Source organism: Gossypium hirsutum, chromosome D03 (assembly GCF_007990345.1).
Source record: "Gossypium hirsutum isolate 1008001.06 chromosome D03, Gossypium_hirsutum_v2.1, whole genome shotgun sequence".
NCBI lineage: Eukaryota > Viridiplantae > Streptophyta > Magnoliopsida > Malvales > Malvaceae > Gossypium > Gossypium hirsutum.
This window is the reverse complement of record NC_053439.1, coordinates 49,537,331-49,552,013: the sequence shown is the minus strand read 5'-3', so window position 1 is coordinate 49,552,013 and position 14,683 is coordinate 49,537,331. Positions and strand designations below refer to the sequence as shown.

Here is a 14,683-nt window from a genome sequence, read left to right as displayed (position 1 = left end):
TGATATATCCTAATCTTGAAAGGAGTAGCCTTCACTCACTTAAACTTTTTCTCGATAAAAAATAATTTAATTTTTATAACCATTTACTCTCTTTTTTTAAGTTAGCATATTTTTATTTTTATTTAAAAAATTTGCTATTATTATAAAAACTAGGGCTAGACAGACTCTTGAGGAAGATGGCGATGTGTAACTGCAGCAAACATGAGTGCTGCGTACTATACAGCTAAGCATCAACCAATAAAAAACCCACAAATTTGTGAAAGAAACCCAAATAAAATTCATTTAAATCCCTAATTATTTTTTATTATATAAAAAATCTAATTAAAAGCAATCATTCTAATAAATTAACTCATCAACAATTAATCTCAAGTAAATTAAGTAATGATTGCTGAAATAAATTTTTAAAAATCACACATGAAGTGACACTCCAAGCCCTAATTAAAATTGGAGACCTGCAATATAAATTAACCTATCTCTGTGTCACTACTTACAATCCCTCCTTTGAAAATGAAATTCAAACCCTCTCTCTTTGTCCTTTATCTTATTTCTTTTTCTTCACTTTATAAATCTCCAAACCCTTTCCCACGGTTGGATTTAGATCTCATCGTTGCTATATATATATGTATATATATACACATAAATATACATATAATATTCATATCGTTTCCTTTCTTCTCTAGTTAGCTTTTTTTCATATCTTTCTTGCTAGTTTTAATGTTCTTTTTTCCCCCAAGGGATTTGGTTCTTTTTGTTCAAGCTCTATGTCAATAAATCTACTTTTCAACATGGGGTTTTTTCCATTATGAAAGAGAAATCAGAGTTTCATAAGATCTTTTATACAATCAGCTTAGCTTCTCATCATTTTTTTGCCGGTTTAATTCATAGGAACTCTTTTTTTTTTTTTTAAGTTCATAAAAGGAAGGAAATTAGTAGGGTTTTTGTGGTTGTTTTTGTTATAAAGATGAATAGTCTCAACTGGTTAGATTCTTGTTGGGTAGATCTCACGTAATCAACTTTATGTTTCAGCCACTGGTAATAAGCCAGATCAGCTGGTCCTAGCCACCTGCCCCCTCTTTGATGCTAAGAGTACGAACATATTTTCTTCCAAGAAATTATATACAAAAAATCTTTTTCCTGTTTAATTTTCTCTTTTTTTTTCTTGCTGAAGCTTTTCCATGATTTTAGGCTCTTTGGGGTCATACTCAAACTTTTAATCTTCTTTTTCTTTTATTTCCTCTCCTTTTATATAAATCCCAAAATTGTATATAATATGTGTGTATGTGCATGGGGATATTTGGATAAGTAGATAGATTGACAGTCGTTGTTTGCAGGAGTAGCATCATCAAGATTCACATGCAAATTACATTGCTAAAAGTTCTTTGAAACTGAGAATCTTGATGATGCTGCATCGGCAATAAACGACTACACAAAAGAGATTAAAAGAAAAGAACCCTTTAATTCCTATTTTTTTTCTCCTCAGTTTCAAAGGATACAGTTTTCGCCACTTCACAACATCAACAAGAACAAGATGAGAAAAAAGGCACTTTTTTTCTGTTGTTGTCAGGTGAGTATGTACATATACGTATACATATATATGATACATGTAGACAAGTGGACATACTTCAATGTTAGTTTATGGGGTATTAATCTTTAACAAACAAAGGGTATCTAGTTAGCTGTTTTTAAAGGACTAGTTGCAGATCCAGATCTGTAATTATTCTTCAGAGCCAAATATATTGCTGCAGTGGAAATATTGGGTACTTTAACATATGAAGCTATATTGAGAGACTTTGTTGTGTTTATGTATGTTGATGCTATATTGAAGGAAATTAGATCCATTTGTTGGTATTTTTTAGATCTTTGATTATTTTATTCCTATTATTTCATTAATGGTTTTTGCATTGCAGATAGGCAAAGAAGCACTCTTACAGAGAAATGAGTAGTTTTAGGTTTTGTTTCTTTATGGAATTTGATGATATCAAATAAATAGGTTACTGCAAATTGGTTCTTTCCTCCATATCTTTGTCTTCAAATAGAAATTTTAAGGGGATTCTTCCAAGTGGATTTTTGTATTAAAGAATTAGTAGATATTGTTGAATATTGGAAGCTTTCAAGATCATAAATGATGTAGGAACTAGGAATTATGGGACACTGCCATTGGCCTTTTTTTTTTTTAATATTGTTAGTGGACCCTTAAAACATTTTATCTGTTTCTATTCAGTTCATAGTTTCTAAAATTTGCTTCCTTCAGTCATGAAAATGATAATCTACTCTTGAAATTTATGGATATATATATGAGCCCTCAATCGCTTTCTAAGCTTTTATACTTATATTCTCTGCTACATGCATTAAGGGTTTTTCTCTTAGTTCATAAAAGGAAAAGAAAATAATAGGTTTTTTTTTTGGGTGTAGCATCATCAAGCTTAACAGGCAAATGCATGGAGGTGATGAAAAATTATCTTGCTCAGCCTCTTTGTTTTTTCGTGTTTGATGCTGGTGTACGATACACCAATATGAGAATATGACCTCCAAAAGTCCTTCAAATGTATAGAAAAAAATATAGAAAAACTAATCATATCTATATTAAACACGTATACATATTCAATACTCGCACCCGAACTCAAATAACTTAGGTAAAAAAGTTGAAATTTGATAATTTTTGTTGCAAAAGTACTTTGAAATTGAGAATCTTGGTGATGCTGCACCGGCAATAAACGACTACAGAAAAGAGAGGGAAAAAAAAGACCCTTTAATCTTTTCCCCTTTTTTTCTCAGTTTAAAGTTACCCACTTTGCACTTCACAGCATCAGCAAGGACAAGATGAGAGAAGACTCTTTGTTGTTGTCAGGTGGTATGTGTATATATATAAATATATTTGATGCATATATTCATACTTCAATGTTAATGTTTGGGGGTATTATTCTTTCATAATAATAAAAAAGGGTATCTGAATATCTCCATAAGTAATGTTTTATTTGTTTTTTTTTTACATTGCAGGGTAAGGTAATAGTGTCTTAAAAAAAAGTGCTTTGTTGTGTTATATTTGTAGATGCTATTAAAAATAAATTAGATCCCTTTGTTGCTACATTGCAGATGTAATGAGCTTTTACTAAAGCCAACAAGGTGGTTTGCTGATGTTTCCATCCCATGAGAGTGCTTTGGAGTTGGACGTGAGAGAAATGGGGTTTTTTTAGATTTGCTTATGAGATTTTGATGATATTCAGATGAATAGGTTACTGCAAGTTCTTTGGTACTGGAAATTAGTAGATATTGTTGAATATTGGAAACTCCAATGTGGAAGAGAAGGTATGTATGTATGTATGTACGTATGTATGTATGGGGTTCTTCTCTTCAGTTTGCTTATAGGCCTTCTTATATATTGTTGAATATTTCATGCACTAGCAGACTAGTTTACAAAATATCTGCAAAGGGGGTTGATTGATGTATTTAGTAATTGCTTGATCCTTTAGTGTTAAAAAAGTGAAGTATAAATAGATGAATGGATATTAGAAAATTGAAGTCTCTGCATCATTGAGATTGACGGTCCCCATTCAAGATATTATCGGTTACTTCAAAAGATAGATAGCCATGGATGCATGAATATGTAGTGGTTCCACCTAGTACACACTTGTGCAGTTGTACACGTATCCACTTGTTTCTCCTAAACTTATGCACCTATACATATATACTGATATACACTGCTTTGATCCTTTAGTCTTAATAATGAATTGCTGGACATTACGTTTTTGCAGGTAGGTTCACCCATCATGAAGGAACCTCGCCAACTTACCAATTACTAGAACGTGAACTAGAACTATTAGTTTTTTCCAATTTAATTTCACAATATAGTCTATGAAGACAAGACCTTCCATAAACGCTAAGCACACGTGCTGAAGATCCGTCATGACTTAGCAGCTTACTGCAAGAACCTTGACATCTGGCTCCTCCACCACCACATCAAACCTATAACTTCCCCTTAGCTAAGAACCACTGACAAGAGACTTCCGTTGTTGTTACTCTACCGAATTTCCCTCAGATTTCAACTTTCTACAACTTCCAGCACAACTGTGTCAACCGTCTTCAACTACTCCCTGGTATCAACACACACACATATATATATTTATTTGTGTACCGTCCTACATGAGTATTATGTTTGGGCTGTCAAAGACAAAAACCTATATAGTTATCACATGGTAATGGAATTTGATGTGTTAACCACTGCTAACATATGCATTAGTTCAGTTGATATGATGCCATTGTAACATCGTTGAAACATGCTTAAACAAGCTCACTTGCATGATCAATCAAGGAACCATTGGTCATACACCGGACAACTCAAACAATAGGTATAAATATTCTAGAAAGATCCTCATCCGCTCCTGTTTCTCTATTTTTTTTTTAAATATCAAAAGGCATCCCAAAATTGAGTTATCACCAAAATTATTGTATTTGTAAGGGCGAAGAAGCTGCTATGGTATAAATGTCAAGCATACGAAAAACCAAAATTATACAATTAAAGCAAAAAATGGATTCCCCCTGCAAATATTTTTCTTTTTGGTGAAATGAATGCGATACAAGCCAAGGCTTTGGTTTGAGTGGACCCAAAAGGCAAAAAGATAAATAATGGTCCCCTAATGTTGTAATTGTAGTTTCATCTGATAGAACCTATGGGTGTTCACGTGGCAGACATGCAAAGTGAAGGACCTGCAATTGGTCTCCGACATGATATGTTTCATCATGTAATTGGTCAGTAAATCAATAAGAACGCATTTGAAGGGTGCAGTTATGGTCGTTTAGTACTGATGTTTAACTGGTCACTTTACAATCACAAGAGATCAAATATGAAACTTTGGTATAATAATAAATTTAACCCTTAATCTTTGTTACTTTTGTTATTTGGTCTTTTAACTTTTAAATTTTAGTTAAATTACTTTTTTAGATGGAAAATTTTTCATATTAGTACTATTTTTTTTTTTACAGTTCAATCAACTTTTACATTAAAAAAAAAAGAGGCAATTTGACAAAATTTTAGGTTTGAGTACCAAAATGATAAAAAAAAAACTAATACCAAAAACAATAAAATAGATAATGGTTAAGAGCTAAATTTATTATTGTATTTTTTAAAGAAGGGTAAATGTACTTTTTTGGTACCTATGTTTGATTTCTATGTTCATTTCGGTACCTATGTTTTTTTATTCAAATTCATACCTATGTTTGAATTCTTTTACATAAAATGGTACCTAGAGCAGTGTTAACTTTTTTATATGGTGCAATGAATATTTGACATATAATGATCATCCGAAAATTAAAAAGTATAATAATTAAAAAATATTTTATATAAAAAATTATAATTTTTATTTGCATAATAAATTGTAAAAAAGTAACTCACCCCATGAATATTTTCATGATTTTCATTTAATCTTTTATAAAATTATAAAAATTATTATTTTTATAAAAACATTTTATTTCTATAAATTTGTTTTTCTAATAAAATCTTGTGAAAATTATAATGTTTTATATTTATTTTTATTTTTAAAGAAACATTATAAAAATATTTTTAATTTCCTTTTTTTTTTTGAATTTTTAATGTGATATCATTGTAATGTCTTCATCATCACACGTCAAATATGGGACTCACCATGTCTCATATATTTATTGAACAATATGAAAAGTTAACACTGTTATATATCATTTTGTGTAATGAAAGCATACTAATTTTAAAAAAAAATAACTATAAGTACCAAAAAAATATATTTAGCTTTTTAACAAACCATCGGATCCATTAATTTTGGGGCGAGTTATCTTAGCTGAAAAAGAATTATATGAAACAAGAACGTCATGTTATTTGTATTTATTTTTCAATAGTTTACTGCTGTATCAATATTTTCATCACATTTTCATCCTGAAAAAAATTAAATTCAAATAAAAATTTTAAAATTCAAAATAAAAATACTGATATAACATTACATTATTAAAAAGGTATAATATCTCTATTCCATACATTTTTTTTTATGTATAAAATCCACTCAATTCGCAAAACAGTGATGCCATTTCATGATTTCAGATGACGCGAGAGCAAAAATGGTGACCTACTTTTTGTTTGGATAATTTGGACCAACTAATTAAACACCCTTGCACATGGAATTGGATTGATTTTTGGGTGGGCTTAGTTTAAATTACAATTATTTTTTCTGCATTGTATTGAGTTTAGGGTTAATTTTGAGTTGGAAGGAGACTTATTTGAGTTTGAAAGGATTATATATGTTTTTTTTTTATTTTAAAGATTTTTTTAAAAAATTAAATATAATAATATTTTTTGAGTTTTTTTTAAATATGTATTTTAATTTTTTTTACACTTTTTTGTAATTTTTTAAAAGTTTGATTAATTTTTGAAGTTTTAATATATGGCTTTTTAACTTTTAGAATTTTATTTTTTTTCTTCATTTTTGAATTATTTACATTTTATATATTTTTATGATTTTTTAATATATAATTTATATATTACAATCTTTTTCTTAATTTTATGAATTTAATATATTTTTATATTTTTAGAGTTCTGAATTTTTATATTTTATATAATGTTTTGTGCCTTTTACATAATTTATATACTGTAAATTTCTTTTATTCTTTTTTAATTTAATAGATCTTTTAAACATTTATATTTTATTTAAATTTTAAAATTCTTTAATAAATCTCATGTCATTAATTACTGATACGTTATTAATTACTTTGTGCAAATGAATACCACAGGATATGTTTTCATTGATGGGTGCCACTTTTTTTAATGTCATTAGTATTTTGGCATACTAATTTATTTAACTCTTAAATTTCTGAAAAAAATTATTTTAATTTTTCATTTAATTTTTTGTCTTTTTTAACTCTTAAACTAATATTTTTGTCAAAACATCTTAAAATAAATAAAAAAATTAATATTACTGACATAACAGTTCACGTGTATACCACATCAACAATTAATTACAACTTCATAAAGAAAATCTAAATATTATAGAATGATTTTTACTATTAAATAAATTCTAGAATTCCTAATAACTTATGCTTTTTAATAATTTGAATTTATTTATCTTTCTGATAATTTTTATTTATTTTTAAATCATTGAGGTAACATGCGGTCAACAAAATTAATAGATATTAACTTTTCCATCTTAATAAAAATATTTTTTTTTACATATAACACAAAAATAATTTTTTACATATAACACGAATTCAAAAATTAAAAAAATTAAAACAAATTTTTTTATAAAATACCAGCCAATACCTTTTTAACCAAAATTTATAATAAAAGTGATAGTTCTGAAAAGTTTGAAGACAAATTCAAATTTTAAATTCAGTCATTTTCCTAGTCAAGTTTATTCAACGAGTATTTGGTATTATCTAACTTCTATTTACTTGCTCAAATTAAATTAAATTCAAATCATGTCTGATTCGAGTACTTTTCTAATTCAAATTATTGGTAATTCAGGTTATAAATTATTGAATAATTCAAATTATTGACACTAATTTACTCAGGCCAACTCAAGCTTTTGAAATTTAGACCCAAAATTTGATCAGAAAACCAAAACATCAAAGCTCATTGCCATTTGCCCACTATGCACGAGAGAAGAAAGTGAGCAGGGGAGGAACTTGGGATAGATTACCCGGTAATTAACGACAAAGCCACATCTTTATAAAACCAAAAAAAAAAAAACAAACTAAATGCCATGAACTAGACTATTTTGCCATCTCTCAGGTGCCCGTGAAAGTATGGGATCCCCTATTATTGATCCACGATTCCCCAAGGCTGAAATACTCAGAGACCGTTTTCGCATTTTAACGTTGCCCTTCTCAATCTTCTCCGTGAGAAGGGAAGAGTAGGAGCATAGCGGCTCAGAAAACTGCTTTCTTATACTTCTAAGGAAGAGGTCCAAGTTCTTGTTATATTTATCCCCTTCTGAGGAAGTTGCTTGTTGGTCCCCGGAAAACATCACCACGTTATCGCAATTGCAGTCGTCGTCGTCATCAGGGCTGTAGCCATTCTTCATTCCATCTTGCAATGCCAAATCGTCGTACTCTTCGTCCGACTTTGTTGAGCCTTCATCAACTGAACCTACCTGTTGGAACAGAAAATGAAGAAGATTTAGAGCAAAATCTACACAAAATAAAGCATGAAAGAGTCGGGGTTGGAACAAAAATCTATTCAAATTGTAAAGCAGAATCTCATGCCATTTCGATCATCTTGCGTTCATAAAAAAAATTAATGAACGAGAACGAAGCTTATGATACGATAATCGAACAAAAAGCAATGTCATAAACTTCTTCCACATAACACATATGGACTCTTGGTATAATTGCATGGTAGTTTGCAACTCAATCTCTAAACTAATGCGATAATTATATATATATACACAAACCTATTGTAGGGTCTAACACAAGTTCATACCTCTTCATGGACCTCTTTATCACCATCATCACTAAAATCCTCATCAGTGTCCACCTCAGGTTGATCATCAACTTCTTCATCGCTGCCATAGACTGAGTTTTCCTCCTTAAGCTGTAAGATGAAAAATAGATAAACCAAAAGCAAAACAAGCACAGAATAACTATATACATTAAAAAAAAATCCACACTATTAGTACTAAACTAACGGTGACTTACATTTTTCTAATCATTTCATCTACTTTGAAGTATAGATGTTAAAAATATAACCCAAAGCATAGATAAAGAGTGCTTGGAAAAAGAAAATCACATTGCAACAGGCTACCTCTTTTGCTGGACCATCGGACATCCTCGGTGAGCTACAGCAAGAAGATTGGTATCTACTGCTATTTTCAGTCCCATCATATCTCGACTCATCCACACTTCCAGCACGACTTGTGCCACCATCACTAGGCCAGGCACTAATTCCAAAGTGACCAAATTGAAGATTAACAGGTTCGGCTTTGCCAATTTTTAAAGGTCCATATAAAGGAATGCCTATTCCACCCTCAGTTCCATAGCCAGAGATGGGCCTTCCATTGCTATCAATTGATTCTACTGGCCAAGCTTTAGCTACAGATCCATCAGTGTTAAGAAGGGCCATCAGTTGCCTACAAGAACCCTTCCTCTGGATCAACTGAAACATACCCTTGGAGCTCAGTGAATTGGCAGCACACTGGTTCCGGTATTCCTCATCAACCACAGCAACTGTGTTTGTTATAGGATCATAAAGTGACTCCCCAGCTTCACGCCTGCGGAGGCAACTGAAAACTGTTGCATGTATGGCTGCCACACTTCTGTCGACATTTGTGTTGTTTATTTTGGGGACCAAATGCTTGTCAGCTCGTTTACATAGATAATCTTGTATCGTCCTAATATTCCTTATATACTTTACATACTTATTTTTTGCAGGGTCCAATGTCATGTACTTCGCACGAACTGCAAATCTTTCCAAGTGTTTGTCTTCATTAGTAATATATATCATGAATGGTATAATTGAGGGATGTTTCTTCATAAGCCCCATCTGGACATGATCACAATTTAAGACGAGAATAAAGTAAGTTTGGGACAAAAACATTTTGCTGTAGGAAACCCCCCAAAAAAAGTATACTTACAACAAAATTAAGGCTCAAGTGAACACCCTCGACAACTACAGACTCTTTCCTCTCTTCCCACGCAGTAATCAACCTGTCTAGACTGTCTATTACCATCTCACTTTGTGCCTTGAATCCTTCAACTGCCATCTGTTTGGAACTGATCAATTCAGTACTAGCAGAACTACCCTCCATTGTATGGGACCCATTGGCTGAAGAACCATCAGCTACCTCACCCTTGGGAAGTGATTGAGCAATGCCTGCCAACTTTTTTGCCTGTTTTCTAGCCTTCGCTTCTGCAACTGCCACAGGATCCAAACACTCCCCAGCATGATAGGTTGAAGCCCACAGTAGAGGATTTTCCTTCTCATCCGCAAAACTCCTCATCATGTGGCGAATAGAGTCCGTAGAAATCACAGTTGTAATTCCCAACCTACCACCCTGCACGACATTACCAAAGATTAGCTATTTTGTAATTGCAGTTACAACCACTAGTGCCACAACATTAACATGAAAAGCACAACCTACCAGCAAAGCAGACAAAGTAGATTTGCCACAACCACTAGTGCCACACAACAGCACAGTTACAGATTCCTTCCTCTCTCGTATTCTGCAGTGAAGACCAAATACAGTTACAAGGGGAGACAAGAAGGTTTTTGCATCTAATTTGAAGCCCCCAAGCAAAGGACATAGAACAAGACCGTTCTAAAACCATCACAAACCCATGCCAAACCATATATGCAAATTTCCTGCACTAGGCATTAAATATAAAAATATGCATACACCTTACATTAGAAACTTATGGAATACTTGGGATTATGAACTCTATCTTGTTGGCAAAACCACCAAAAGGAGGGAAAAGAAGAAAGTTGACAGACAATTGAAAATTTGATGGAGAAACTCAAGTCTCGATAGTCTCTTGAAATAAATTCTATGAAAAGTTTGTCACGTTAAATAAAGAGAATCCAAGAGAAATGTGAATTACCAATCTACAAGCTACCACAACTCCCCATGAAATTACCAGAAAAAAAAATGAAGGAATATTTGCAGATTCAACATGCAAGCAATTAATTACAGGCCATTATAATTGCAGAAGTTTCTGGTAGGTATAAGATGTCACAGTTTCACAATACCTGCTTGCCAAAATCAAGTCAGCTCTCTGGTTTGGACCCACATACTTATACTCAGCCAGAGCTTCACAGACAACATCCAAGAAAGTTTCCCTTCTAACAACAACCGTGGTACGTCTTTTGTACAGCTCAAATGGTATGGTCTTATTTCCATCATCTTTATCTGAGACTAAGCAGCTGCCTGCCTCTGCTCCGCCAAAGTTACCATTGGTGGGACGAACGTCTTCCCTTTCAGAGTTCCCTTTGAAACTATCAGAGTTTAAGATCTCGTTTCCCTCATAATGTAGAGACTTGTAAAATGGATCACTTCTTATCAATTCAAAAACACTCTGGCTAATCTGGTAAGAAATACAAAGAATACATTTAGCAAAAGGATCCACTTGCCATAACAATCAAAGAAACATGAGAGAAAAACCAATCATGTCAGATTAGAGAATTAAATATGGAATGACATGCAACAACTCCAAACGATAAAATTATTGATGCTAAACGAATAATAATGCCAAAAGTGACAGCACGACAGAGAATCTGGGCAGTCCACATTATACAAGAATTTTATAAATATATCTAATTTAGCAAAAGTCTCCAAGTTAATTCTCGCCTCAACCTCTCACTGGACACGAAAGCGAAGATTTCTATCACCCACTAGGAAGCAGATATTAAATACAAACTGAAAATCAAACCTATAACATGCACTAATACAATAAATACAGAAAACGATGATGGGACCACACGGTGGTACAAGATCCACAACAGAGAGGTGCCAACAGAAAAGATAAAACTGATCCAAACTGATTTCATCTATATGGATTTCGATCATTTGCAAAGATCTGAAAGGCGCAGACACAAATAGGAAGTTAAAAATCTATCGAGGAGATAAATATTCCGTTACCATTCCATGACAACGACAGGATGCTGGTTTTTCTTTTTCCGGATAAATAGAGAAGCCAAAACAAAAAAAACAAAAAAAGCGCGACTATGAAACTGTTTAGGCTCAGCATTAAATCCGAATTTTAAAAAAAAACATGTAAATTCGGAAAGAAATTTCATAGAACACGTGATAAGCAATCCAGATCTATCAACTAATCATCCAGAGTTTACTCTATTATATCGTAAATTCGTAATAATATTTTGCGAATAGAAAGAAATCGAGGATAAAATGAAAATCCATAAATAAGCGAAATCAGCCTGATTGCTTGAAGTTTTCTTTAAAGAAAATCAAATTTCAAAAAGAAAGAAAGAGAGAAAACCTTGAAAGCATGACGAGCTTTGCATCCCATGAGCTGAAGAGTACTCTGAAGAACGGGACGCGTGTACCGAAACGACGACCTCTCCTTCTCCTTCTCCTTCTCCTTCTTCTCGCCTTCGTCCACTACCATTATGTACAATACCTTCGGAATCTCTCCCATCTCTTCTCTCTCTCTCACTCGCGCGCGCTATCTGTGATCATCAAAAAAAGAAGAATCAAAACGTCAACCTTCTGAAATAACGCAATGTAGAAGAATCAACGAAGAAGACAAAAAGAATCTTACCTGAATAAATATACAGCTAAATCAACCAAAAACAAAGATCGCTAGGGTTTGAATGTTGGATTTTCTCCATAAATCATGAATGAAATCCAAGAAACCGCCATTTTCGAAGCGAGTGAAAGGGTTTTTTAAGCTCTTTGGCCGTGTCATCACTTACACTATACCACGCATCACGCAAGCAAAGCTTACACGAGTCCTTTTTTGTGTTTTTACTTTTTCTCCTTTCTTTTCCCCCCTTTTCTGAATTGCGCGGGTTTTATAAAAGACCGAAATACCCTCGATATCAGTGCGTAAGTACAGTACGTCTCTGTTTTGGTTTAAGGGAAAAGGGAAGGGTATTTAGATGAATTAGTGTGTGGGGCCCGTTCTACTGGCACGATCATCAAGGTATGGCAATTGAGGCAATTTTAGGAAAAAGAAGAGGGTAAAAGAATGAAAGTAGCGAAAAATCCCGTTTTGTCCTTGATGTGTAATTAAGGAAAAGAAGGGAAAGGAGGCTTAGAGAAAAGGACTTGACGCAGAATACCCTTTTTATTGGTTTATTTATGTTTCAATTCCTTTAATTTATCAACGACTATACAGGTGAGAAAATAGTTTTTTAAATAATTTGTTTTAAGTAAGTTATTATTTAGTTAGTTTATTTTAAATTTTAAATAAGAAAAACTTTTGGGTAACTTTTTAGCAGTGTATTAATATTCAGTAATTCTATTATTAAGTTAATGGTTAAAATAAACGGAATTTTAGTTCATTGTTCAATTTGGTGTTAACCAAATTAACACCCTAACTACAGCCATTAAAGAAAAGTATTACGCACCGACTCGTAAAATTTAAAGTTAAGATATTTAAGAAAAAACATTATTATTAACAATTAATCTCTTTAATTACGTAAATAATTGACTTTTTAACTCGCGATTTAAAAAAAAAGTAAAACACGATAATTAGTCTCTTTAATTACATGTTGACTTTTAATTCGCAATTAAATGAAAATTAATTAATAACCAAAATATTTTCTTTATACTGATCTACAAATTGAGTTCACGATTTTGGGATATGATCAACACTTTTAACCAATAAATTAAAACATGATTTAAATCAAAGTTTCAATCTTAAAGATATTATAAATTGGATATTCTTACTTTTCTTGTAAAATTGATAATTTTTTTGTTTTTTAATAAAAAAATTTACACAAATAATACATATCCATTTGATATTTAAATCCAAAATAATTTAAAATAAAACATACATATTATTCCAAGTAAAATCTCATTTACTTTATTTTTTATAATTTCCCCTCACCGACGGATCTAATTTACAATGGAACAACCTTGGACCGCAACGAAAGTAAAGATAAGAGTAAAATATAGCTGGAGACATAAAACTAGAGAACACTCTTTACTATCGGACACATGTCTCGGTTTGTGGCTACCACATGTTTTTGCCAGCAAACTCGCACTGCTATCGAGTATAACTGATTTTACTATAATTTTTTAATGCCATGCACAGTATAATTGTATATATTATTTAATTAATAATATATTAGAATTTTTTGAAATATTATAAAATTCAAATAAATAAACTGTATTTATATTTTGATATTAAAATAATGATTTAAAATATTTTAACTTCACTTCATTTTAAAATTCTTAATTAAAAAGTAAATGAATTATTTAATTAGTGAAAAAAGAAAATATAAAGGAATTAATATAAATTTTAAACCCAAAATGTTTAAAAGTATAAAAATAATAATGTGAGTAGATGGAATAAAGATTTTTTTTCAAGTTCAATTAAAAAATTTTGTTTAAGTGATTGTGAAAATAAAATTTTAAAACAACTTAATTAATATTTACTTATTGTGATTTAATATAAATGAACTTTCACAATGAAATACTATTTTTTTTAATTTAAAATTAATTGGGCTTCACTTTTTTCCAGCTAATAAGGAAATTTAAAAAAATCTAGTATGTCAATTGTCAAAAATTAAACAACTTCATTTATGTAGTTCTTTGTTTATGTTAAAATTTTGCTCTAGAATATATATTATATAATTTTTATAATTACCATAAGTTATGTTAAAATTTTGCTATAGAGTATATATTATATGATTTAGTATAATTACGATAAGTAGAAATTGTTAAATGTAGAGTTCAATATTAATCTTACTCTTTTGGTACTTATTCCAAAGAAATTTGATGTAGAGTTAATCCATTCAACAATTCAGACCAATCAACTTACGCGATGTCTTGTACAAGGTGATTACAAAAACAATCATCATCAGTCTTTGACAAGTGATGCAAACTCTAGTAAAGCAAAATCAATCAAGCTTTATACATTTACATAATATTTCCAACAATATTATTATCACACAGGAAGCAATTCATACTATGAAAACCACTAAGAGTAAGAAGGGATAGTTGGTGGTTAAGGTGGATTTAGAGAATGCGTATGATAAAGTTCGATG

At 31.3% G+C, this 14,683-nt stretch overlaps 1 protein-coding gene and 1 long non-coding RNA gene across 6 annotated transcripts; one reads left to right on the top strand and one right to left on the bottom strand.

Annotated features, from left to right (window-relative positions):
- The first annotated feature begins 494 nt into the window (after positions 1 to 494).
- Positions 495 to 4,215, top strand: LOC121215578 (uncharacterized). Of its 4 annotated transcripts, none has more exons than XR_005911500.1 (3): positions 495 to 1,086; positions 1,481 to 3,306; positions 3,753 to 4,215. It is a non-coding gene; the product is annotated as an uncharacterized lncRNA (long non-coding RNA). The 4 variants fall into 4 exon arrangements; XR_005911502.1 differs by having other exon boundaries at positions 495 to 1,564; positions 1,908 to 3,306; XR_005911501.1 differs by having other exon boundaries at positions 499 to 2,851; positions 3,094 to 3,306.
- A 3,303-nt stretch (positions 4,216 to 7,518) lies between these two features.
- On the bottom strand, positions 7,519 to 12,587 carry LOC107927131 (P-loop NTPase domain-containing protein LPA1 homolog 1). Of its 2 annotated transcripts, none has more exons than XM_016858133.2 (8): positions 12,229 to 12,587; positions 11,947 to 12,136; positions 10,700 to 11,034; positions 10,095 to 10,176; positions 9,588 to 10,007; positions 8,744 to 9,496; positions 8,438 to 8,548; positions 7,519 to 8,108 (listed from the first exon to the last, which is right to left on the bottom strand). In XM_016858133.2, the coding sequence occupies exons 2-8, from the start codon at positions 12,103 to 12,105 to the stop codon at positions 7,710 to 7,712; spliced, it is 2,259 nt and encodes a 752-aa protein (XP_016713622.2). In that variant the 5' UTR covers positions 12,106 to 12,136; positions 12,229 to 12,587; the 3' UTR covers positions 7,519 to 7,709. The 2 variants fall into 2 exon arrangements, with proteins under 2 accessions (XP_016713622.2, XP_016713624.2); XM_016858135.2 differs by having other exon boundaries at positions 8,759 to 9,496; positions 12,229 to 12,521.
- Positions 12,588 to 14,683: the final 2,096 nt, after the last annotated feature.

Bases quoted from the DNA above. Each gene is read 5' to 3' on its own strand.
- LOC107927131 (XM_016858133.2), bottom strand. From the start codon at position 12,105: ATGGGAGAGATTCCGAAGGTATTGTACATAATGGTAGTGGACGAAGGC. The intron at 11,035-11,946 runs GTTTTCTCTCTT...ATTTCTTACCAG, and splicing joins AAGCTCGTCATGCTTTCAAG to ATTAGCCAGAGTGTTTTTGA. The intron at 8,109-8,437 runs GTATGAACTTGT...CTGTTCCAACAG, and splicing joins ATAAAGAGGTCCATGAAGAG to GTAGGTTCAGTTGATGAAGG.